Below are 22,505 nucleotides of genomic sequence, written 5' to 3'. Positions count from 1 at the left end.
TGTCCCTCAGCTCTTCAGCTCAAGGCTAGTGCTCTACACTTGAGCCACAACATCACTCCTGGTTTTCTGGTCGTTAGTCAGCAATAAGAGTCTCATGGACTTTCCTGCCCAGGCTGGCTTTGAACCACAATCCTCAGATCTCAGCCTCCTGAGTAGCTAGGATTACAGCATGAGCCATTGGCACCCAGAAAACACTATTATTTCTATAGTATGCAATTAAAAATTATCATGATATTTTAATATTTACTCCATTTGAGACTGGGCACTGGCGGCTTATATCTGTAATCCTAGCTGCTTAGGAAGCTGAGATCTGAGGAATGTAGTTCAAAGCCAGTCTGGGCAAGAAAGTCCGTGAGACTCTTATCCCCATTAGCCACCAGAAAACCAGAAGTGATGCTGTACAGCTCAAGTGGTAAAATGCTAACCTTGAGCAAAAAAGCTCAGGGGCAGTGCCCAGGTCCTGAGTTCAAGCCCCATGATGACAAATTTAAAAAAATTACTCCAGGGTTGGGAAGGTGACTCAGTGGTAGTGTGTTTGCCTTGCATGCATGAGGCCCTGGGTTCGATTCCTCAGCACCACATAAATAGAAAAAGCCAGAAGTGGCACTGTGGCTCAAGTGGTAGAGCACTAGCCTTGAGCTGAAGAGCTGTGGGACAGTGCCCAGGCCCAGAGTTCAAGCCCCATGACTGACAAAAAAAATTACTCCATTTGGAATTAGTTTTTGTGCATGTATGAGGTAGGTTTTTTCCCCTCAAAGTGGATAATAAATGGTCCCAAAGTTTACTGAATCTATTCTTGTATTTCATTTTATTTTCCAGAAGTGAAGGAAAAAGCCAAAGTGGAAGAACCAGAAATATCAGCAATTCCACATTCCCCTCAAGAGATTCGACAAGAAAATGACGTCTACAGTTATGTTTTGTTTTAGCAATGCTCAATCATAAAGTTGTAGACCAACAAAATATGTATCTTGATATTTTATGTGTGATGTTTTAAAACGTATAGACTTTGACAATTTTTATTCATGTTATTTCCCATTTATAAGTCATACCTCTGAGAGAACTAACATTTTTTTAGATAATATTCCACTAGAGTGTGTGTGTGTGTGTGTGTGTGTATGCATGAATATGGGAGAAGATAGTAAAAAAGGAAGAGGGGAGAAAGGGGAAAAGGGAAGGCTATATATATACACTTACAGCATTGGGGTTTGAACTCGAGTCTTGCATTTGCTAGGCAAGTAATCTACCACTTGAGCCATGCCTCTGCTCTTTTATGATTTAGTTATTTGTTCAGAGAGGGCCTCGTGTTTTGCTTGGGGCCATTCTCAGACCCGGATTTCCCTACCTATGGCCTCCAGACTAGTTGGGATTACAGGCATGTGCCACCATACTTGGCTTACTTATTGATATTAATTCTCTTTTTTTTTTGGCCTGGACAGGCTTCCAATATGGATTCTCCAAATCTTTGATTCCTGGGTGACTGGAATTACAGATTTCAGCCATCATATCTGGCTTAATTGATTAATTCTTAAGAGCAGATAAGTGATGGTAAACACTTAAAATTTTGGAAGTATATAGTTTTCTTATAAACTTTGTTCAGTTATTACTATAATAATAGCATAAAAACTTTAGTGGGACTTTAGGTGCCTCTTAATTTGGACAATTCTTTTTATAACAAATTATTTGTACTAGAATATATTAATTGTACAAAGTAATTGTTTCATTGTGATATTTCCATACATGTGTACTATATAATTTAAACATATTTGCCCCCCCTTTATAACTGGAATGATTCTTAGTTTGGACTCTTTAGAATAATGAATGCTGTTTACCATTTTTTGGTCATTGACTTTTTTATTTCCTATTTTTATTTTTTAAATAATTGTACTTGTGCAAAATATACATTAAATAATTATACCTGCTTAACTGTGTGACAGCATCACGGTAAGTGCTGAGTAATTAGGATACCTCTGTGCACACAGGCCTGGGCTTCATCCAGTCTCACCAAGGCAATACAACAGAGAATAGTAACTATAATCCCTCTGTACATCACCTTTATAATATCAACCAAAAATAGTTTTTTAATTCCCAAAGAAAACAGTAAGGCTGAAGCCATTTGAACAGGAAGTGCTCACCTGTTGATGGAAAGGATTTGCATAGGTAAGCAGCAGCATTGCAGGTGATCCAGAGAAGTGTGAGTTTAAGATAACTACATAAGATTATAATAGAGTCCAGATGACAATAGTTGGTCTGCATGCTAAAAAAAACTTTCATTAGTCAGTGAATCTGTTATTATAGTATAGACAATTTTGCTGACCTAAGAAGTATATTACTCATTTGGAATCTGGAAAGTAGATGAGACTTTTGAACAATGGGGTAGCAGTTTTTATACTTTAGAAATATTCATCTGATGATAAAGGGTCAAAGTTGAACTGAAAATGACAAAAGACTAGGGTCAGAATTGAAGCTATTCTAGGTGGGTCAGAAAATGTCTGAAAATCCATCCTCCTAGATGTTTTGTGTGGCTGCTGTTTTTTCTTTGGTGGTTGTTACAAAAGACTATAAAAAGTAGATTTTCTTTCAAACAAAGGTTCATTGAACAAGGCCACAACACACAAGCTCCATATAGACTATGTATTAGGAGCTTAGAGTATATCAAAGAACAAATCAGGATCCTAGATCCCCTGGTACTCAAGGAAGAGAGCAGTGGTTTTCTCAGCCCTGTGGTACAGGTACATGAGAATCACCAAGGAAGACTTCAAATATACAAGTGCCCAGGTTCAACCTCTGGAGATTCTGATTTCCCCATCTTAGTTGTGGGGCATCTAAGCAAAGCTATATTCACCTTTAATTGCTTTAAATAATATCTCTGGGAAATTAAATGTTGAAGTATAGAAAAGTTGTAAAGATAGTACAGAAGTTTCTGTGTATCTTTCAACCAATTTAATGTTCCATCTTACGTAACTGTAGTCCATTTGTCAAAACTAAGAAGATAATTACATTCCCATTAACTTTACTTTAGATTAAGTTTACTTTAGATTACTTCACCAATTTTTCTACTAATGTTCCATCCTTGCTTCAAGATATAAGATATGGCATTGTATTAGGGCATATTTAACTTTGGTGAGACAGCCTCAAAATCTTGCCTCAGCCTCCCAAGTACTAGATTTGCACCACAACATTTTCCTTATCACATTTTTAAAGCTTTCAAGATGGTTCTAGTTGACTGGTTTGAGAACCAGTAATAATAGAGTAGGAAGTTACAAGGCTGTTTTCTTCCTATTTGCTACCCTCTTCTTTTTCTTTTCTTTTTTCTTTTTTCTTTTTTTTACCACTAAGTCACCTTCCCAGCTCTACCCTCTTCTTTTTATTGTAGATACTCCCCCTCAGGGAATATTCATTATACAACCATGATTCACAACACATAATACTTCATAGGCACAAGCTGATTGGGCAATGAATAGCACTCCCATCCCACAGATGTGGGAAAAGCTTCAGGGAGGCTGGCACTCACCAAAAGTCACAACTGATGTACTCAGGGCCTTTTCATGATGATGCTTCATTGTTGGGATACTTTGGTCTCAATTTTATCTGCCAAAGTAGATCAACAGAAGGGAATCAATAAAATCTCAAGTTCTGATGGCAGTGTATGAAGAGAAATGCTGAAAGATTTGCCTATGTACTATGTACAAGGAGCACCAACATGCAAAATAAACCAAGTAGCTGGAGAGGGGTGTAGTGCACTAGAAGAAGTGGTTCTTTCTACCTTTTAGGCCTCTGTCATCTCTACCACTCCCATTTTTTGGGGGGGGGGGTCCAGTCATGGGGCCTGAACTCTGGGCCTGAGCGCTGTCCCTCAGCTCTTCAGCTCAAGGCTAGTGCTCTACCACTTGAGACACAGCGCCACAGGTAACTGAGCTACCTTCCCAGCCCCATTTAGGTGGTTTTCTAAGGCAGATTCTAGGTCCTACCTGCAGAGAAGGAATTAGGCCTTTTAAAGCTAGAAAAAGCATTCTCATCTCTGAGTATGTTTATTTGGGTGTGTTCCCTTCTTTCTCTGATAAGCTTTGTTAAGGGTCAGGGCTGGGAACGTGGCTCAGTGGTAGAGCGCTTGCCTTGCATGCATGAAGCCCTGGGTTCAATTCCTTAGCACCACATAAGCAAAAATAAAAAAGCCAGAAGTGGCGCTGTGGCTCAAGTGGTAGAGCGCTAGCCTTGAGCTGACGAGCTAAGGGACAGCACCCAAGCCCAGAGTTCAGGCCCCACGACCGGACCCCCCCCCCAAAAAAAATTAAATCCCCCAACAACAAATCCTCAAAGAAACAACTGCCAATAAATAAGTGGGCTAAAGACTTAAAGAGAAACTACTCTGAAGAGGAAATAAGAATGGCAAATAGACACATGAAGAAATGCTCAATTTCTCTAGCCATAAAAGAAATGCAGGGCTGGGAAGTTGGCTCAGTGGTAGAGCGCTTGCCTTGCATGCCTGAGGCCCTGGGTTCGATTCTTCAGTACCACATAAGCAAAAAGAAAAAAGCCGGAAGTGGCACTGTGGCTCAAGTGGTAGAGCGCTAGCCTTGAGCTGAAGAGCTGAGGGACAGTGCCCAGGCCCAGAGTTCAGGCCCCACAACCGGAAAAAAAAAAAAAAAAAGAAATGCAACTCAAAACAACATTGAGATTCCACTTCAGTCCAGTTAGAATGGCTATAATCAAGAAATCTTATAACAATAGATGCTGGAGGGGATGTGGTCAGAAGGGAACCCTACTGCATTGTTACTGGGAGTGTAAAATTGTTCAACCACTTTGGAAAGCTGTATGGAGGTCTCTCAAAAGACTCCATATAGAGCTCCCCTATGACCTAGCAATCCCACTTTTGGGCATTTACCCAAATGATCACAAGACCATATTAAGGCCACTGTAAGGTCCACTCCTGGATGGCGAGCAGACTCGAGCAGCAAAGTCTCTTTGCAGCAAAGTCTCCACCCAGTACCTGCATTACCTAGGCAACTGGCACACCTGGAAGAGGTTACACCTGCATCCGCTGAGGTCACATCTGAATTTGATGTGGCCACACCTTTCTCCATCCATACCCTAGATAAGGCCTCGCCCAGGCCCAGACTTGCTCTTTCCCAGGCCTGTCCCAGCCAAGTGGAGGGCTAACATGGCCTGATGCCAGCCAGAACGATCAATAAACCTACCCCTTACCTGAATACCACGTGCGTGGTGCTGTTCTTACTTGGCTATCTCTTTTTAAAAACCTAACAGCCACCAACACAACTATGTTTATCGCAGCATTGCTTACCATTGCTAAGATATGGAACCACCCCAGATGCCCATCAGTAGGTGAATGGATCAAGAAAATGTGATACACACACACACACACACACACACACACACACACACATCTCTCTATATATAATAGATTCTATGCCTCCATCAGAAAGAATGGCATCGCCCCATTTGTTAGGAAATGGAAAGACTTGGAAAAAATTATATTAAGTGAAGTAAGCCAGGCCTAAAGAAACATAGGTCCCATGGTTTCCCTTATTTGCAATAACTAGTATATGTCTAGGACAAACAGAAAAGATCAAAAGCTATGTACATATGACCAGATAAGATGATGTTAAGTAAAATGAATCCCAAGATAGGGACACAATTTTTTTTTCTTTCTTGCTGTTGTTTCTAACGTATTTATAATGTATTATGTAATTTTTTTTTGTTTGTTTGCATGTTCCTCTCCCACGGTATAATCCCTGTTTTCACTGTATTTGATTCCGATGCCCTGCATCTTGTATATACACTTCTCTAATTTGGGGAGGGGAAGGGAAAAAAAAACAAAATGTTTAAATAGGGATACACACACACAAAAAAAAAAAATCAAGAAAAATAAAAAAATAAGAAACAAAAAACAAAAATAATAAAATGAAAAAAATAGGGATATAGGATGACCCATTGTAACAATGAAATGTACAAGACAGTATGCTGAAAACTAACTTTACAAGTTGGAGGTGGGGAGTAGTTATGGAGGTGGGAGCGAAGGGATGGTAGGGGAAAAACAAAGGAGGAGGCAACAATGCTCTATAGGAAATGTAACTCATGTTACATGCTCATGTAACTGTAATCCCTCTGTACAACATTTTTACAATAAAAAAAGTACAAAAAAGCTAGAAAAATCAGATAAAACCGCAAAAACTTTATAGAAAACAAAAAGTGCTGCACATATTGTTAGTTTTCAGAGAATCTTTGCCTTTCAGAAAGATTGCAAACTGTTTCATTGGTGTCTTAAAGTACGCCTTTTGAGTTTCAGCTTGTCACAGTTGCAATGACGTGCATTTGGTGTAATTACCAAACGTTTACCATGCCTTCCGGGAGGACAAATACCTCTTCTGCTTTCCACGAAGTGACTACCACGTTTAGCAATAGCGCCTTCTAGTGACTAGTGCAGCTATTTCCGTCCAGTTGTAACCCTGTGCAAAAGTGCCCAGATTCTCAAACTTGTTTTTCCATTTGTCATAGGACAGGAGAAAAAAAAAAAAAATTGTTGGCCCATATTTTAAAAAAGGTGTTCATTAACAATGACAATGATTTTATCCACGTTATACTCATTAATAAACTTCATGTTAACGTCAGTTCCAGTGAGGCTTAGGCCACAAGTACTTTCCATTCATGGACACCCCTCCACGCCGCCGACCCCGCGGCCAAGAGTGGAGCTCCCTTGTACAGTTATCACATCTGAGTGATTTACCTGGGATTCTTTCCTGAGAAATAATTTTTTATTATACAAAAAGTGGAGAATATTGAGTATAGTCTCTTCCAAGGAGAACTTTGGATATTTAACATCCAAGTTCTTTTGTTCTATGACAATATACACATCCTTTATTCCAAAAAAGGGGTAGGGGGTCATAGCCGGGCACTGGTGGCTCAGGCCCGTAACCCTAGCTACTTAAGTGACTTGAGATCTGAGGATCACAGTTGGAAGTCAGCCTGGACAGGAAAGTCCACGAGACTTATCTCTTCTTGAACTATCAAAAAACCGGAAGTGGATCTGTGGGTCAAAGCAGTAGCCTTGAGAAAAAGAAAACGCTCAGCAACAGCACTCAGGCCCAGGACAGGCACACACACACACACACAGGGTCGGGGTCCTCCGTGGGCCTACAGGCCGCTGGTCACGAATTGACATCCACGCGTGTGACTCGTCCTGTGTCCACTCCTCCTGGAAAGCGCAGGACAACTCCGAGCGCTCAGAGAGGGAACCACCCCAGCGGAGGGTGACCGGGAAGACACGGACACCGGGGTGGGGACCCCAACTCACACAAAGCCTCAGCGCCCAGCTAAGGCCTCCCCGCGGCCCGCGCGGCGCCGCTTCCGCGGACGTACCTTCCGGGTCCGCGCCATGGCGCAGCTACCGCGCAGGCGCCAGTGCTAGGGGGCGGAAGCGGAAGTCTGCGTGAGCGGCCGGAGCTCCTCTCGGACTCTCAGACATGCGCGGCTTGGAGGAGGGGTTGGGACCTCGGCCCACAGCGACCCCATGTGGGTGCGCGAAGCCCGCCTTGGAGACAGGTAACATGTAGGAATCTGACGGTGCCGGAGTCGTAATCAGGAAAGACCTAAACCCGGCCGAGAGGGATGTACAATGTGAGAGCTGGGCCTAACGCAGATCAAGAGTCCTAGTTAGGTGGGGGGGGGGAGGGTCACGTGCGCCGAGGACCACGTGACCATCTGACCCTAAGAGCATGACGTAACAGGGCACGTGGGATTCTGGCGGCCGGGAGGGGGGCGGGTATGTGTAGAAGCGGCGGGGCTTGGGCCCTGCCGCCCCTGCAGCCTGCTTTTCTTCCTGGGGAGCTCTCCCTGCTACAAAGAGCCCCCCGAATGTGCTTCCCGTTCTTGAGCTCATGCAACGTTCCACCTTCTTACGTCCTTCCGGGGACGCGCAAAGAGGACTGTAAAAAGAGAGAAGTGGAATGGATGTCACTTTCATTGATCCCAGCATAAGTGTAATAATGCGTGAGAAAATGTGCAGAGACTGATCTCGTGAAGTAGTTGGTCTGCGCCAGGGAGATCGGACGGGAGTCATGCCGATTAGGAATTAGTAAGTGCCCTGGAAGAGCGGCTAGGAAGGGAGAGAGGAAGAAGGAAAGCGGAGGGACTGGAATATAGGCATGTTTGTCCCTCTTTACTTACCTCTCTTTATAGAGAGTAGAACGTATTTTAGAAACCAGAGGAAGAGAATGAAAACAGCCGGCCAAATCCACTGTGTACTTTGGTTGTCTAACGTCCATATTTGTGGGAAAAGTGAAGACTCCACTGTTCTATAACGTTTTTAAGATCTCAGTGTCCACATAGTTTTTCCATGGAAGCTTTCATTAGAAAGGTTTGTATTTTGTTTTGGAGATGTGCTCCTGTGTAAACAATTCCATTATTGGACATGTCAGATATTGGCAGTTTTGCTTGTTTTAAATGTAAATTCATACCTGGGCACCCGTGGCTCACGCCTGTAATCCTAGCTACTCAGGAGGCTAAGATCTGATGATTGCGGTTCAAAGCCAGCCCAAGCAGGAAAGTCCATGAGAAACCACTAGAAAACTGAAAGTGGCACTGTGGCCCAAGTGGTAGAGCGCTAGCCTTGAGCTGAAGAGTTGAGGGCAACCGCCCAGGCCCAGAGTTCAAGCCCCACAACCCCCTGCACCCCCCAAAAAAAGTAATTGAGGTCTTATGTTCCAATTGTTAAATTTAAATTTTCTTTAACTTTTCATTACTTGGTCAAGGTGCTCATTAAAAAAAGAATTTGAGCTGGTGCTGGACACCCGTAATGCTAGCTACTCAGTAGTTGAGACCTGAGGATCACAGTTTGAGGTCAGCCCAGGAAGGAAAGTCCATGAGACTCTTCAGTTAACCACCGAAATTCAGAAGTGGAGTTGTAGCTTTGAGCAGAAAGGTCAGGGACAGCACCCAAGCCCTGACTTCAAGCCACAGCGCGCGCGCGCGCGCGCACACACACACACACACACACACACACACACACACACACACACACACACACACACACACACACACTTACTTCAGCCCTTGAGCATGGCTCAAGTGGTAGCCCTGAGTTCACATCTCCAGTACCACTTTCCAAAAAAAAGGATGTTTAAGAGATCTGTTTCACACACACACACACACACACACACACACACACACACACACACACACACACACACACTTACTTCAGCCCTTGAGCATGGCTCAAGTGGTAGCCCTGAGTTCACATCTCCAGTACCACTTTCCAAAAAAAAGGATGTTTAAGAGATCTGTTTCATAGGTACAGGATGAAGATTAAAACAACAGTATCAATAGTAAAAAGGGTGCTAATACTGGTGCTTGAACTTGGCCTAAGCAGTATCCCTTTGCTTTTTTACTCAAGCAGGTACTCAACCACTTAAGCCACAGCTCCACTTACTTTTTTTTTTTTTTTTTTAAACTAGGGCTGAGAACCGAACCCAGGGCCTTGGGCACGCCAGGCGGGCGCCCTTCCGCTGGGCTAAACCCCCAGCCCCTCCACTTACTTTTTTGAGTGGTTAATTGGACATAAGAGTCTCAGGGAGACTTTCCTGCTGGGGCTGGTTTCAAACTTCAAAGCTTAGATTTCAGCCTCCTGAGTAGCTAAGATTACAGATTATCTGTAAGACTACTACCAGCTAAGATAACCTGTACCTTTATAACAGTGCCTTTATATTGACTCTTTGAAGAACTCAATCAGTAAGGCTTTCGTAAAATATAGGGGTGAAGTTACCTGTAAATCCAAATGGGCTAGGTATGGTGGTTCATACCTGTAGTTCCATTTACTGGGGAGACTAAGACAGGAGGATCACTTGAACCTGGGAGTTATAGGCCAGCCTGGGAAATATATCAAGATTCCCATCTCAGGACTAGGAAGGTGGCTCAGTGGTACAGTGCTTGCCTCACATGCATAAGGCCCTGGGTTCAATTCCTTAGTACCACATAGGCAGAAAAGGCCGAAGTGGTGCTGTGGCTCAAGTGGTAGAGCACTAGCCTTGAGCTGAAGAGCTAAGGGACAGTGCCCAGACCCAGAGTTCAGGCCCCACGACTGGGAAAAAAAAAAAGATTCCCATTATGCCCAGCACTGGTGGCTCATGCCATAATCCTAGCTTCACAGTAGGCTGAGATTGGAGGGTTGTGGTTCAGAGCCAGCCCAGGCAGAAAAATACGTGAAATTCTTATCTCCAATTAACTATCAGAAAAACAGAAGTGTAGCTATGGCTCAAAGTGGTAGAGTGCTAGCCTTAAGGGTGCTTGGGTACAGCACTGAGTTCAAGCCACACCAGCCACAGGAAAAACAAAAAAGATCCCATTTCAGACATTACCACTACCACCACTGCCAACAACAAAAATGTTTTGAGACAGTGTTTCATTATGTAGCCCAGTCTGCAGTAGAACTTGCTCTCTGTAGCCTAAGCTGGCCTTTAACTTTGCATCTTGCTGCCTCATCAACTCAAGTACTGACATTATAGGCATGTACCACCATGCCTGGTCACCAGTAATTTTTAGCTAGTAGATTAAAAATTATGAAATCAGGGAATCATGTTTTCGTATATCTTCATGTGACTTTTTGATTCATGATTTCTTTTTTTTTTTTTGCCAGCCCTGGGCACTGTCCTTGAGCTTCTTTTGCTCAAGGCTAGCACTCTACCACTTGAGCCACAGCACCACTTCTGGCTCTTTCTGTGAATGTGGTACTGAGGAATTAAACCCAGGGTTTCATGCATGCTAGGCAAGCACTCTTCCACTAAGCCGCATTCTCAGCTGACTAATGATTTCTTATCTAATTTTCTTCTCTAGGTAATCTTTTAACTGAGCCAATAGGCTACTTGGAATCCTGTTTCTCTGCCAAAAACGGTACCCCAAGGCAGCCATCCATTTGTAGCCATTCCCGGGCTTGTCTGAGGATTAGAAAGAACATCTTTAATAATCCTGAGCATTCCTTGATGGGTCTAGAACAGTTTTCTCATGTTTGGTAAGCTGTGTTATTGTTATACCAGAGTTGCTTCCAGGGCATCCTTGGAGGCCCTAATTGTGATGGGTCCTTCTGCTGTAGGTGTTTGATTCTTCCCATGGCCATTATGTTGACCAAGAGTTAGCATACTATAGCCTGTGGACCAAGTATTGCCCTCTGCTTGTTTTTGTAAGTTAGTTTTGTAAGTCTCACAGCCAAGGCCATGGTCTATCGTCATATGTGGCTGCCATTGTGCAGCCTGGCTGTAACAGCATAATTGAACAGTTGCATCAGTAACCTGCTGGCCTCAAATTACTATCCGACCTTTTACAGAATTAGATATACTCTTCCCAAAAGACAAAAATCTTAGAAATCTGGATATTACTTGTGTTATTTGCAGTTCTCTCTGTCTAACATTTGCAGTCTAAATTTGTCTTATTTTACTGGTGGAGACTTAAAATGAAGTGTTAATTCTTTTTTTTTTTTTTTTTTGGGTCCGGTCGTGGGGCCTGAACTCTGGGCCTGGGCGCTGTCCCTCAGCTCTTCAGCTCAAGGCTAGCGCTCTACCACTTGAGCCACAGCGCCACTTCCGGCTTTTTCTTTTTGCTTACGTGGTGCTGAGGAATCGAACCCAGGGTCTTGAGCATGCAAGGCAAGCGCTCTACCACTGAGCCACCTTCCCAGCCCCAAGTGTTAATTCTGAAATAGTCTTCATCTTAATTTGAGCACAAAGTAAAACAAAAACCCATGAGTGTTGTGATCTAGTCTTTGTATAATCTTGGCTAAATTACCTAAATGAAAAGCATTGTTGATTTTTTAAAAAAGGGTATTCAGAAATAGCCTTTTTTTCTCCTTACCTTTCCTATTTGCTTTCTCTCACTCTTCCCCACAGGATTCTGCAAATATGATCATTATTACCTGTTTGGGGTAGTTCCCATCATACTTGACCTTTTATCTTTTTTCCTTTTTTCTTTCTTTTTTGTTAATCATGGGACATGAACTCAGGACCTGGGCATTGTTCCTGAGCTCTTACACACAAGGCTAGTGTGCTACCACTTTGAGCCACAGCTCCACTTTCAGTTTTCTGGTGGTTAATTGGAGATAAGAGTCTCATGGATTTTCCTGCCCAGCTTGGCTTCTAACTCAGTGATCAGATCTCAGCCTCCTGCATAGCTAGGAATACAGGCATGAACCACCAGAGCCTGGCTCTTTTTTTCCCTTTTAATAAATGTAGAGGTGTAAATATGTTTAGAGAGAATACTTGATTTTAAAATGGAACATATTTTCTTTTTTTTTTGTCGGTCGTGGGGCCTGAACTCTGGGTCTGGGCGCCAACCCTGAGCTCTTCAGCTCAAGGTTAGTGTTCTACCACTTGAGACACAGTGCCACTTCCGGCTTTTTCTGCTTATGTGGTGCTGAGGAATCGAACCCAGGGCCTCATGCATGCAAAGCAAGCATTCTTACCACTGAGCCACCTTCCCAGCCCCTGGAACATATTTTCTTAACATATGTATCTCAGAGAACCTTTGTGGCATTATATATGACCTGGGTGCTGTCCTTAGAGCTTTATTGCTCCAGGCCAGCACTACCACTTGAGCCATATCTCACTTCCAGCTTTTTTGGTGGTTAATTGGAGATAAGAGTCTCATGGACTTTCCTGCTTGGGCTGGCTTCAAACTGATATCCTCAAAGTTCAGCCTCCCGAGTAGCTAGGATTACAAGTGTGAGTCACCACCAGTGCCTAGCCAGAGTTAACCTATTTTTGCTTTAATCACTGTGTGTTATTGCAAAGTATGGATGTTACCATAATTTGACCACACCCTTGTCACTGGAGAGTATTTGGAGATTATGAGAAGACTGTGACCAACCCCTTTGTCTCCATAAATGAGGTATTTTTATCAATAGAATATTAGAAGTGGTTGTATTGGGCCAAAGGGTGTAAATATTTATAATTTTGGAGAGTTACTGCTAAACTGCCCTGTAAAATTAACCAATGTATACTTCAACAGTATATGCAAAGATCTTTTCTCTGCATGCTCCCCAACACAATATATCATTGGCATTTAATATTTTTGCCTGATGGGGGAAATAATATTTTGTTTTTCAGTTTAATCTCTTAATTATTAGGTTCAATATTTTTTCATAGGTGTGCTAGCTGTTTAGAATTCCTTTATGAATTGCCTATTCACGCATGTTTTTTGCTTAGTGTCCTGTATTGGGTTGTCCTTTATGTAGAAGTCATTTGTATACCACAGATAATAATTCATTTACTGTATGTAGCAAATACTTTTCTCTTAGGCTGACATCTTTTTTTGGCGGGGAGGGGGTCCAGTCGTGGGGCCTGAACTCTGGGCCTGGGCACTGTCCCTCAGCTCTTCAGCTCAAGGCTAGTGCTCTACCACTTGAGCTACAGCGCCACTTCCAGCTTTTTTCTTTTTGCTTATGTGGTGCTGAGGAATCGAACCCAGGGCCTCATGCATGCAAGGCAAGTGCTCTACCACTGAGCCACTTTCCCAGCCTCAGGCTGACATCTTAAAATACATGAATTTGTAAGTTCAGATCTATTATTGTTTTCCTTCATTGCCTGGGTGCTGTCCCTCAGCTCTTCAGCTCAAGGCTAGCACTCTACCACTTGTTGAGCCACAGCGCCACTTACGTTTTTTTTTTTTTCTTTTTGCTTATGTGGTGCTGGGGAATCGAACCCAGGGCTTCATGCATGCAAGGCAAGCACTCTACCACTGCACCACCTTCCCAGCCCCAGTTTTTTTCTTTTTGAGATAGGATCTTACCATGTAGTCCAAGTTTATCACAGATGAAAGTGCTCTTATCTCAGCCACCTGAGTGCTAAGATTATCAGCATGTACCATTGTACCCTCGCTAGTTATTTAAAATGTATGAGCTGCAGTTTCTTCACTCTTACAGTGAAGGATAAAATGTATGTAGATAATAAGATTACATGAAATGTACATAAAAATGTCTAGCAAACTGCTTGATAAACATCAGACCCATAGGAAGTCCTATTTCTTCAGGTGTATGACATGTTTTTTCAGTTCCCACTGTATGCCAGTTATTGTGCAAGGCACAAAGGATGTAGAGATGACTGTCTTCCTTCAAGGAAGGAGAATGGTGTTATTTTCTTCCTGACTGATGAGTTGCATTTAAAACCTTTCTGTTTTCATTCCCCCCCTCAAATCATAATAAAAAAACTTGTGCTCTTAATCAGTGGTTTCATTTATTTTCAATAGGATTTTGTTTGTTTTTCACAAAAATGGTCACTTGAGCTATAAGGCAAAGGTGCAGCCCCCCAGGCTGAACGGTGCAAAGACTGGGGTGTTTTCAACACGGAGCCCGCATCGTCCAAATGCGATAGGACTGACCCTGGCCAAGCTGGAAAAGGTGGAAGGTAACCCACTTCATTTCTGCTTTTACCCCAGAAGTCTTATGAAACCATCACATTTTCAGAGCTAGCTGCTGTTTAAACAAACACCAGTGGGAAATATACCACAGTTGTTAGCTTGAAGACATTATGATTTTCTTTCTTTTTGTCAGTTATGGGGTTTGAACTCTAGGCCTTGGTGCTATCCCTGCGCTCTTCAGCTCGAGGTGAACACTCTGCCACTTAAGCTACAGTGCCACTTCCAGTTTTCTGGTAGTTAATTAGAGATAATAGTCTCATGGACTTTCCTGCCCTGGCTGGCTTTGAACTGTGATCCTCAGATCTCAGCCTTCTGAGTAGCTAGGATTACAGGCATGAGCCATCAGCACCCAGCTTGGAGTTTTGTTTTTATCATTCCAGTGTCAAAAATGATTAAACCATTAAGTTGTTTTTAATTTTTTTTTTTTTTTGGTGGTACTAGGCTTTCAACTTAGGGCCTGTGCTTGCTCGGCAGTATCTTTACTATCTGAGCTGTGCCCTATGCCCTACACGCGTGCGCACGTGCTGGTCCTGGGGTTTGAACTCAGAGCCTGACCACTTCTCTACTATGGCTACTTTTTCTCAAGGCTAGTGCTCTACCACTTGACTTTATTTATTTTTGCCAGTCCTATGGCTTGGTCTCAGGACCTGGGCACTGTTCCTGAACTTTTTGCTCAAGGCTAGCACTCTACCACTTGAGCCACAGTGCCACTTCCAGCCTTTTCTATTTATGTGGTACTAAGGAATCAAACCAAGCTTAATGCATGCTAGGCAAGCACTCTTACCACCAAGCCACATGCCCTGCCCTACCACTTGAGCCACAGCTCTGCTTTTGGCTTTTTGGTGGTTAATTGGCAATAAGGGTCTCATGGACTTTCCTGCCAGAGTTAGCTTTAAATCTTTTTTTTTTTTTTTTTTTGTCAGTCGTGGGGCTTGAACTCTGGGCCTGGGCACTGTCCCTCAGCTCTTCAGCTCAAGGCGAGCGCTCTACCACTTGAGCTACAGCGCCACTTCCGGTTTTCTGGTGGTTTATTGGAGATAGGAGTCTCACGGTCTCTCCTGCCCGGGCTGGCTTTGAACCGAGATCCTCAGATCTCAGTGTCCTGAATAGCTAGGATTACAGGCGTGAGCCACCAGCATCTGGCCCCAAAGCCTTTTTTGCTTTTGTTGTTGGCTAGAGGCCCCCTTTAGTTTCTGAAGGTAGCTAGCAGATCATTGCCCATGTAGGCCTTTCTGGCAGGCCTCCTTACTACCTCTCAAATGAGACTACTAGATTGTAGTAGTCTTACATGAGGACATAATCCCTGAAGTTTGTCACAACTCTTTTTTCATGGTCTATTGGCTAGAATCAAATTGCACTGGAGGAGGGAATACTCAGGGCAAGAACAGCAGGGGATGGGGATCCAGCTATCAATGAGAGTATGTTTGCCCCAGTGGAAACCTTTCTTGGTCTCTCAGCAATGTACTAAGGACTATCATTTGCCTAGAACAGTCAGAAATACCAGTGATACAAAGTCCACTCCAACTATGCTCAGGGCCTGCTTGCTGTCTACATACAGGCAGGCCATTGCAAAAGGGGATGTAGTAGCGGTTTATGACAGGGTCCACTGTGAGGCACCCAGAAGGAATGCTTGTGTTTGGGAGAGCCAGAAAGACTTGCAGAAGAGAGATCTTGTGAGAGTCTCAAAAAACAAGTAGGATTTTGTCAGGTAAAGTAGAGGCTGGGTTTCCAGGTAAAAAGGGAAACAGATGTTGACAGTATATGTAGAGAGAAATGTTAGTGGACTGAGTTGGAGTATCATTCTATTCTGGGTTTTGCTTTTTTTTTTGGTTGGTCATGGGGCTTGAACTCTGGGCCTGGGCGCTGTCCCTGAGTTCTTCAAGCTCAAAGAGAGTGCTCTACCACTTGAGCTACAGCGCCACTTCTGGTTTTCTGGTGGTTAATTGGAGATAGATTCTCATGGACTTTCCTGCCCGGGCTGGCTTTGAACCACAATCCTCAGACCTCAGCCTCCTAAGTAGCTAGGATTATAGGTGTGAGCCACCCCAGTGCCCGGCTTATCATTCTATTCTCTTATTCATGGCACTGTTCTTTACTGTGAATGCTTGTAAGATGATTTTTTTTTCACCTTCCAGGTGGAGCTATATACCTGTCTGGCATTGACATGATAGATGGCACACCTGTGCTAGATATAAAACCCTACATAGCTGATTATGACTCCCCACAACATTTGATGAAGCCCTTAGGGGATTTTAATCTACAGAATAACCGACTTAAACTAAGGACTATGTCCCAGTCTGATGGCAAGACTGATAGCTGTGACCAGCGACAGCTCTCAGGGTCTGATGGACCCCAGCCCTCCCGTATAACTAATGAGAAACATAGACATCCTGAAGATGGAGCTCCAGAAGAAAATGTCCCAAAACACAGCAGCACAACGAAAATCCAGCAAACCTGGACTGAACACAGAGAGATAGCCGTGGACTTTGGTTTGGAATCAAGAAGTAGTGAGGGTCAGACTGTGGCAGAACAGTTTGGCCCACCAGGTCAGGAGAAGACCCTTCTGGAGGAAGGTATAGATAAGATGCCAAGGAGTATGGAAAGCGCCTTGATCTTGCAAGAAAGCAGCATGAAGACACAGCATGTGACTCCTCCCTGCCCTGCCTGGGTAGCTGACAGAGCATCCCACAGCGAGGTTCCTGCCTGGGTGAAGGAGGCCCCTGCAGCCTCTCTGCAAGTCCGGTTTACTCCTCATGCTGAGATGGATCTTGGACAGCTCAGCCTAGGAGGTGAACCAGGTATCTTCAGTTTCCTAGATTTGAATGGCAGATACAGAGGGTGGTATTTTTGGTTGGTATTTTGTTTTTGTGTTGTGGTATTGGAGATCTAACCCAGGGTCTCACCGTGCCAGGCAAGCACTACCTCTAAGTAGCACCACCAGTCCGAGAAGTGAGCTTTATTTATATTTATAGTTTTATTTCAGCCATGTTTGTTATTTCTAGTATTCAAGCAACTCTATCATAATATGACTTTCAGACAGCATTCAGAAGCTGAGTTGTGCTTATTCTGTACTTAGGTATCTCTCTCTTTTTTCTTTTTTAAAAATATTTTTTATTGTAAAGATAACTGTACAGAAGGATTACAGTCACATGAGTAAGGTTATGAGTACATTTCCTATCAAGCATTGTTACCCCCTTCTCTCTTCTTTCTTTATCTTTTTCCCCCTTTTTTTGTATTACTCATTTTTTGTTTGCTTTACTATATGACTAAAGAAAGATTTATTCTAACACTCAGCAGGCCAACAGTTCAGCCTTTGGCATAGAGGAGCCCACAGGAAAAGAAGTGTCTCTTAGCGTAGTACTTGCCCAACAAACATGTATTTTCCTGCAGAAGAGAGGCCACAGGGCCTTTTGTGGAGTCCATTTAGTATGTGGTTCTCAGCACATGTTATTTGGCCTCCCCAGGCCATAGCAAATACTAGAATGAAGGGAGCAGCTATTAGGAAGTGGGAGGGAATGGTGATGCCAGTAAGAAGTAGTTAGTTGCTAAGGAGTAGGCAGATTTCCAAAAGGCAGAAAGCTATTTGTGTTGCCTTTCAGCAGAGGGCTAACATAGCTATGTAAAGAGGAAAAGGGCCAGGGGTAGTGGCTCACACTTGTAATCCAGTGCTGGATTACTCAGAAGGATTGCAAGTTTCATGTCAATGGATGCCACATACTGAGCCTATCCTACTAAACAACAACAAAAACCAAGATATACATTCATTAATTCAACATTTGTTCACTGAACTTCTAGGTACTAGATACTATTCTTAGGATACAGAAGTGAAGAAGATAGATTAAAAAAAAATAGGAAGTGGCACTGTAGCTCAAGTGGTAGAGTGCTAGCCTTGAGCTAAGAGCGCAGGGAGAGCAGTCAGGCCCAGAGTTCAAGCCCCACGACCAACAACAACAAAAAAATCCCTACTTTCATGCTTCATGGATCTTCTATTGTAATGAAGATGGAGAGAGACAAGCTAAAACCATAGAAAACACACTATTGTACAAAACATACAAAAACATGACTTCATATGGGAAGGTGAGGGTGGCTATAGGAAAATGTAAAAGAATAGTGTGCAGGGTTGGGTGATGCATGTTTTTTCGTTTTTGTTTTTTGTTTGTTGGTTGTGGATCTTGAACTCAGGGCCTGTACACTATCCCTGAGTTTCTTTGTGCTCAAGGCAAGTGCTCTACCACTTGAGCCACAGCGCTCCTTCCAGTTTTTGAGTGGTTAGGAAGTAAGACTGTCATGGGAACTTTTCTGCTCAACTGGCTTTGAACTGCAATCCTCAGATCTCAGCCTCCTGAGTAGCTAAGATTACAGGCATGAGCCACTGGCTCCAGGTTAAGGTGTTGTCTTAAGTAGGTGTTCAGAGTAGCTCAGAAGAGACACATGTGAGCAAAAATCTAAGAGGTGAAAGAGGCAGCCTGTCCAGAGGAAGACATGCCAGCTGAGGGACAGCTGGTGCCCAGACCAGGGTGGAGGTGTATAGCACCTAAGGTCACATGACAGAGCAGACTGAGAAAGGGCAGAGTGGAAGGAGCCGGAGCAGAGAGGCTACAGGAAGAACATGAGGGCACATGGGGCTTCATAGACCATTGGAAGGGCTTGAAATTTTACCTTGGGAGAAGTGGAAAGTTTAACCAACCTTAACAGTAGATTTTTCCCGATTTGTTTTGTTTGTGTGTGTGCCAGCCCTGGGGGTTGAATTCAGTGTCTAGGTGCCATCTCTGAACTTTTGTACTCAAGATTAGCACTCTACCACTTGGAGTCACAGCTCTACTTCTGGCTTTTTGGTGGTTAATTGGAGATAAGAGTCTCATAGACTTTCCTGCCCAGGTGGATTTGAACTGTGATCCTCAGATCTCAGCCTTCTGAGTAGCTGGGATTACAGGTTTGAGCCACTAGCGCCCAGCTACATTTTTTTTTTTTTAATGAGACTCAAGGTTTTATACGTGCTAAGCAAGTGCACTTTCATGTTTGTCTTTGAACTCTCCCTAGTTTTCTTTTCTATTTTTTTTTTTTTGGTCCAGTTGTGGGGCCTGAACTCTGGGCTGGCCGCTGTCCCTCAGCTCTTCAGCTCAAGGCTAGCGCTCTACCACTTGACCACTTGAGCCACAGTGCCACTTCTGGCTTTTTTCTTTTTGCTTATGTGGTGCTGAGGAATCGAACCCAGGGCCTCATGCATGCAAGGCAAGCGCTCTACCACTGAGCCACCTTCCCAGCCCTCTCCCTAGTTTTCATGCCTTAGAGCCTTAGTGATTTGTATAACCTGAGGCTGTCAGTCCAGCCCTCTGCTATTCCCTCCCTGGCTAGTGTTCTAGGTGTGATTTTTTTTTTTTTTTTTGGTCCGGTTGTGGGGCCTGAACTCTGGGCCTGGGCACTGTCCCTCAGCTCTTCAGCTCAAAGCTAGCACTCTACCACTTGAGCCACAGTGCCACTTCCAGCTTTTTTCTTTTTGCTTATGTGGTGCTGAAGAATCAAACCCAGGGTCTCAGGCATGCAAGGCAAGTGCTCTACCACTGAACCACCTTCCCAGCCCGTCTAGGTGTGATTTTTGAGAATACTGGCACTGTTATGTGTTTCCTGTACCATGTCTCTGTTCAGAGAAAAAAGAAACAATGAAATAGAAGTCTATAATAGGTGTAGAGAAAATGGCACTTGGATCGAAAATGAAAGTTTCCTTCTCCTGTTTTGTATACTTAACTGAAAAATCCCACCATGATGTTTCACTTAGTGACATAAAGACCTAGGCTACATGAGTTCAATCTGTAACAGTAAATACCAGTTAATGGTAACATTCTCTGTAGTGACTGAGATTTTGAAATCCTGTTCTTTTTTTTTTTTTTTTTGTCAGTTGTGGGGCTTGAACTCTGGGCCTGGGCACTGTTGCTCAGCTCTTCAGCTCAAAGCTAGCACTCTACCACTTGAGACATAGTGCCACTCCCAGCCTTTTCTGTTTATGTGGTGCTGAGGAATTGAACCCAGGGCCTTGTGCATGAGAGGCAAGCACTCTACCACTGAGCTACCTTCTCAGCCCATAAATCCTGTTCATTTTAATTGATGTGAAGGGAGCCAGCACATTTCATATTGAAACTCACTGTAGTTAAAAAAAAAAGTAGATGCATGATTTTGATCACCAACTTCTGTTCTTCTTTTTGCAGGTGCTGGAAAAAAGTCATTTAAATATTTTCAGTCAGCAGAGGAAGCCAAGTGTGCCATCCAGGCCGTGCTATCAGCTGATCCCCGGTCTGTGTATCGGCGGAAGTTCTGCCAGGACCGTCTTTTCTATTTTACTGTAGACACAGCACATGTTACTTGCTGGTTTGGTGATGGTTTTGCAGAGGTTCTAAGGATCAAGCCAGCTTTTGAGCCCATTCAGATAACTGACCCTGAGGAGTCCTTGGTGTCTTTGTGATCTTAAGAGACTACATGTCTTTGGAGTAGCCTCTTCAACCTTTGAACATGGCTTCTGGTTTCCTGTTTAAGCTAATAATGTATTTACTTTGTATTTACTTTGTAGAACCATGCAACACTTAGTCATCTTCCTGCTTTGATTGATTGAGACTGTTCAAAATATTTATTTGAAAAAAGGTATTTAGTAAACTTAATTAAGACAAGAAACTAATCACCATATATATTTTTTTAAACTTGCTAATATACAAGAATTAAAAGGTGATAACTGTCTTGGTAATTTCCAAAAGTTGATTGTTGTTGACACTTGTTAGAGTTAAGCAGAGATCATTCTAGCATGGACTTTAAGTCAGTTGATCTGTTTAACAATTCACTTGGTTTTCTTGTCTGGAACAGAGCTATTTTATTCTAAATCGAACTGAGTTCTTAGGAGACTAGCAAAAAATAAGTGGTATGAAGATCTTGAGAGATTTAACTCCTGTGTTTCAGACACACACACACACTCTCTCTCTCTCTCTCCTGATTCCAAGGTAAACACTCAGCACACACACACACACACACACACACACACACACTCTCTCTCTCTCTCTCTCTCTCTCTCTCTTTCTCTCTCTCTCCTGATTCCAAGGTAAACACTCAGATTTCTTTGGGTGTCTTTGTAACAATCAAAAAAGTCATTATTGATTTATTTCTTATGTGTTCTGAGACTGTTTGTTGTATTAGGTTTTGGTGGTAAAATGAGATCAAGAAGATGCAGTTTTTGTTATAAGTCATGGGTTGTACAAGATGTAATGCATAAGCAAATTAGCACATCATGCTTGATAAACACGTAATTGACTCTCCACAACTCTTGTATCATGTAGGAAGCAGTGGGAAGATATTGTAAGAATGTATTGCCTATAGGTGATTTTTAATGAGGTGATCTGAGATAATTATAATTTATGATCAGTATATCCAAATTAGACACCTCTATGGACATGATACAAATTTTCCTAGTCAAAACTGTAGATCTCAGAGCTGAAGGATCATGGCTTAGAAACAAAGCCCTGCCTGTAGATACTTGTATAGTCCCTTGTGCTGCAGACATTGCACTCCTAAGCCAGACTGATCATGGTTATGGTCTCTGATGCTTCTTAGAGTGTCTTAAATGTGAGTCTTCTAAGACCTTTAGTTTGAAATAACTACGGATTTGTAGGAAGCTGGAAAAAATAGAAAATAAATAGTAAAGAAAAAGTTCTAGCTACTCTGAAGGTTGAGATCTGAGGATTGTGATTCAAAGCCAGCTGAGGCAGGGAAGTCCAGTGATTTGCTTATCTCCATTTAACCACCAGTAAAGCAGAAGTGGTGCTGTGTGGTTCAAAGTGGTGGAGCTCTAACCTTGTGCAAAAAGACCTCAGGGACAGTACCCAGGTCCCGAGTTCAAGCTCCCATGACTGACAAAAAAATAAAATAAAAAGTAAAAGTAAAAGGAGTTGTAAAGACTGAAAAGAGCAAGAAAAAAGGAGGACGAGGAAGCTTATTTATTCCTTTTTGTGTTAGAAATGTTTTCAGAAAGCAAGTGGGAAATCCTCTTCTTGCTAAAATAAGACCTGCACCTTTCCTTTTTGGTGCCTGTAGGGGGAGCCCTTGATAGCTTGCTT

At 43.0% G+C, this 22,505-nt stretch overlaps 2 protein-coding genes and 1 long non-coding RNA gene across 11 annotated transcripts in view; 2 read left to right on the top strand and 1 right to left on the bottom strand.

Moving 5' to 3' along the window:
- The window catches only part of Hemgn (hemogen), a 22,299-nt gene extending 20,423 nt beyond the window's left edge, over positions 1 to 1,876 (top strand). For both annotated transcript variants that reach the window (XM_070010365.1, XM_070010373.1), the window contains exon 5: positions 820 to 1,876. In XM_070010365.1, coding sequence (XP_069866466.1) covers positions 820 to 926 — 107 coding nt within the window. In that variant the 3' untranslated portion in view covers positions 927 to 1,876. The remainder of the gene's footprint in view (positions 1 to 819) is intronic.
- LOC138819140 (uncharacterized) overlaps positions 1 to 7,502 on the bottom strand; it is a 22,216-nt gene extending 14,714 nt beyond the window's left edge. Inside the window, exons 1-3 of one of the 2 annotated variants that reach the window (XR_011369324.1) lie at positions 7,375 to 7,502; positions 3,512 to 3,588; positions 2,133 to 2,254 (exon numbers count right to left, since the gene is read on the bottom strand). This is a non-coding gene — a long non-coding RNA (uncharacterized lncRNA). Of the gene's footprint in view, positions 1 to 2,132; positions 2,255 to 3,511; positions 3,589 to 7,309 lie in introns of both variants that reach the window. The other variant, XR_011369326.1, reaches the window with a different exon arrangement.
- On the top strand, positions 7,442 to 22,505 carry Trmo (tRNA methyltransferase O). Of its 7 annotated transcripts, none has more exons than XM_070010379.1 (5): positions 7,442 to 7,557; positions 10,843 to 11,017; positions 14,242 to 14,399; positions 16,548 to 17,210; positions 20,616 to 22,504. In XM_070010379.1, exons 1-5 carry the CDS (start codon positions 7,479 to 7,481, stop codon positions 20,867 to 20,869), a joined length of 1,329 nt encoding a protein of 442 aa, XP_069866480.1. In that variant the 5' UTR covers positions 7,442 to 7,478; the 3' UTR covers positions 20,870 to 22,504. The 7 variants fall into 7 exon arrangements, with proteins under 7 accessions (XP_069866480.1, XP_069866515.1, XP_069866483.1 ...); XM_070010414.1 differs by lacking the exon at positions 10,843 to 11,017 and adding an exon at positions 12,789 to 12,885 and having other exon boundaries at positions 7,474 to 7,557; positions 20,616 to 22,505; XM_070010392.1 differs by lacking the exon at positions 7,442 to 7,557 and adding an exon at positions 7,563 to 7,632 and having other exon boundaries at positions 20,616 to 22,503.

Source organism: Dipodomys merriami, unplaced genomic scaffold, assembly GCF_024711535.1.
Source record: "Dipodomys merriami isolate MVZ:Mamm:240054 unplaced genomic scaffold, mDipMer1.0.p SCAF_11, whole genome shotgun sequence".
Classification (NCBI taxonomy): Eukaryota; Metazoa; Chordata; class Mammalia; order Rodentia; family Heteromyidae; genus Dipodomys; species Dipodomys merriami.
Note: the sequence above shows the minus strand (reverse complement) of the source record. Positions and strands in the feature narration are given on the sequence as shown.

Excerpts from the sequence above, each read along its gene's own strand:
- Trmo (XM_070010379.1), top strand. The coding sequence starts at position 7,479 with ATGCGCGGCTTGGAGGAGGGGTTGGGACCTCGGCCCACAGCGACCCCA. Across the intron at positions 7,558-10,842 it reads GAAGCCCGCCTTGGAGACAG|GTAATCTTTTAACTGAGCCA; the intron begins GTAACATGTAGG and ends TTTCTTCTCTAG. Across the intron at positions 14,400-16,547 it reads CAAGCTGGAAAAGGTGGAAG|GTGGAGCTATATACCTGTCT; the intron begins GTAACCCACTTC and ends TTCACCTTCCAG.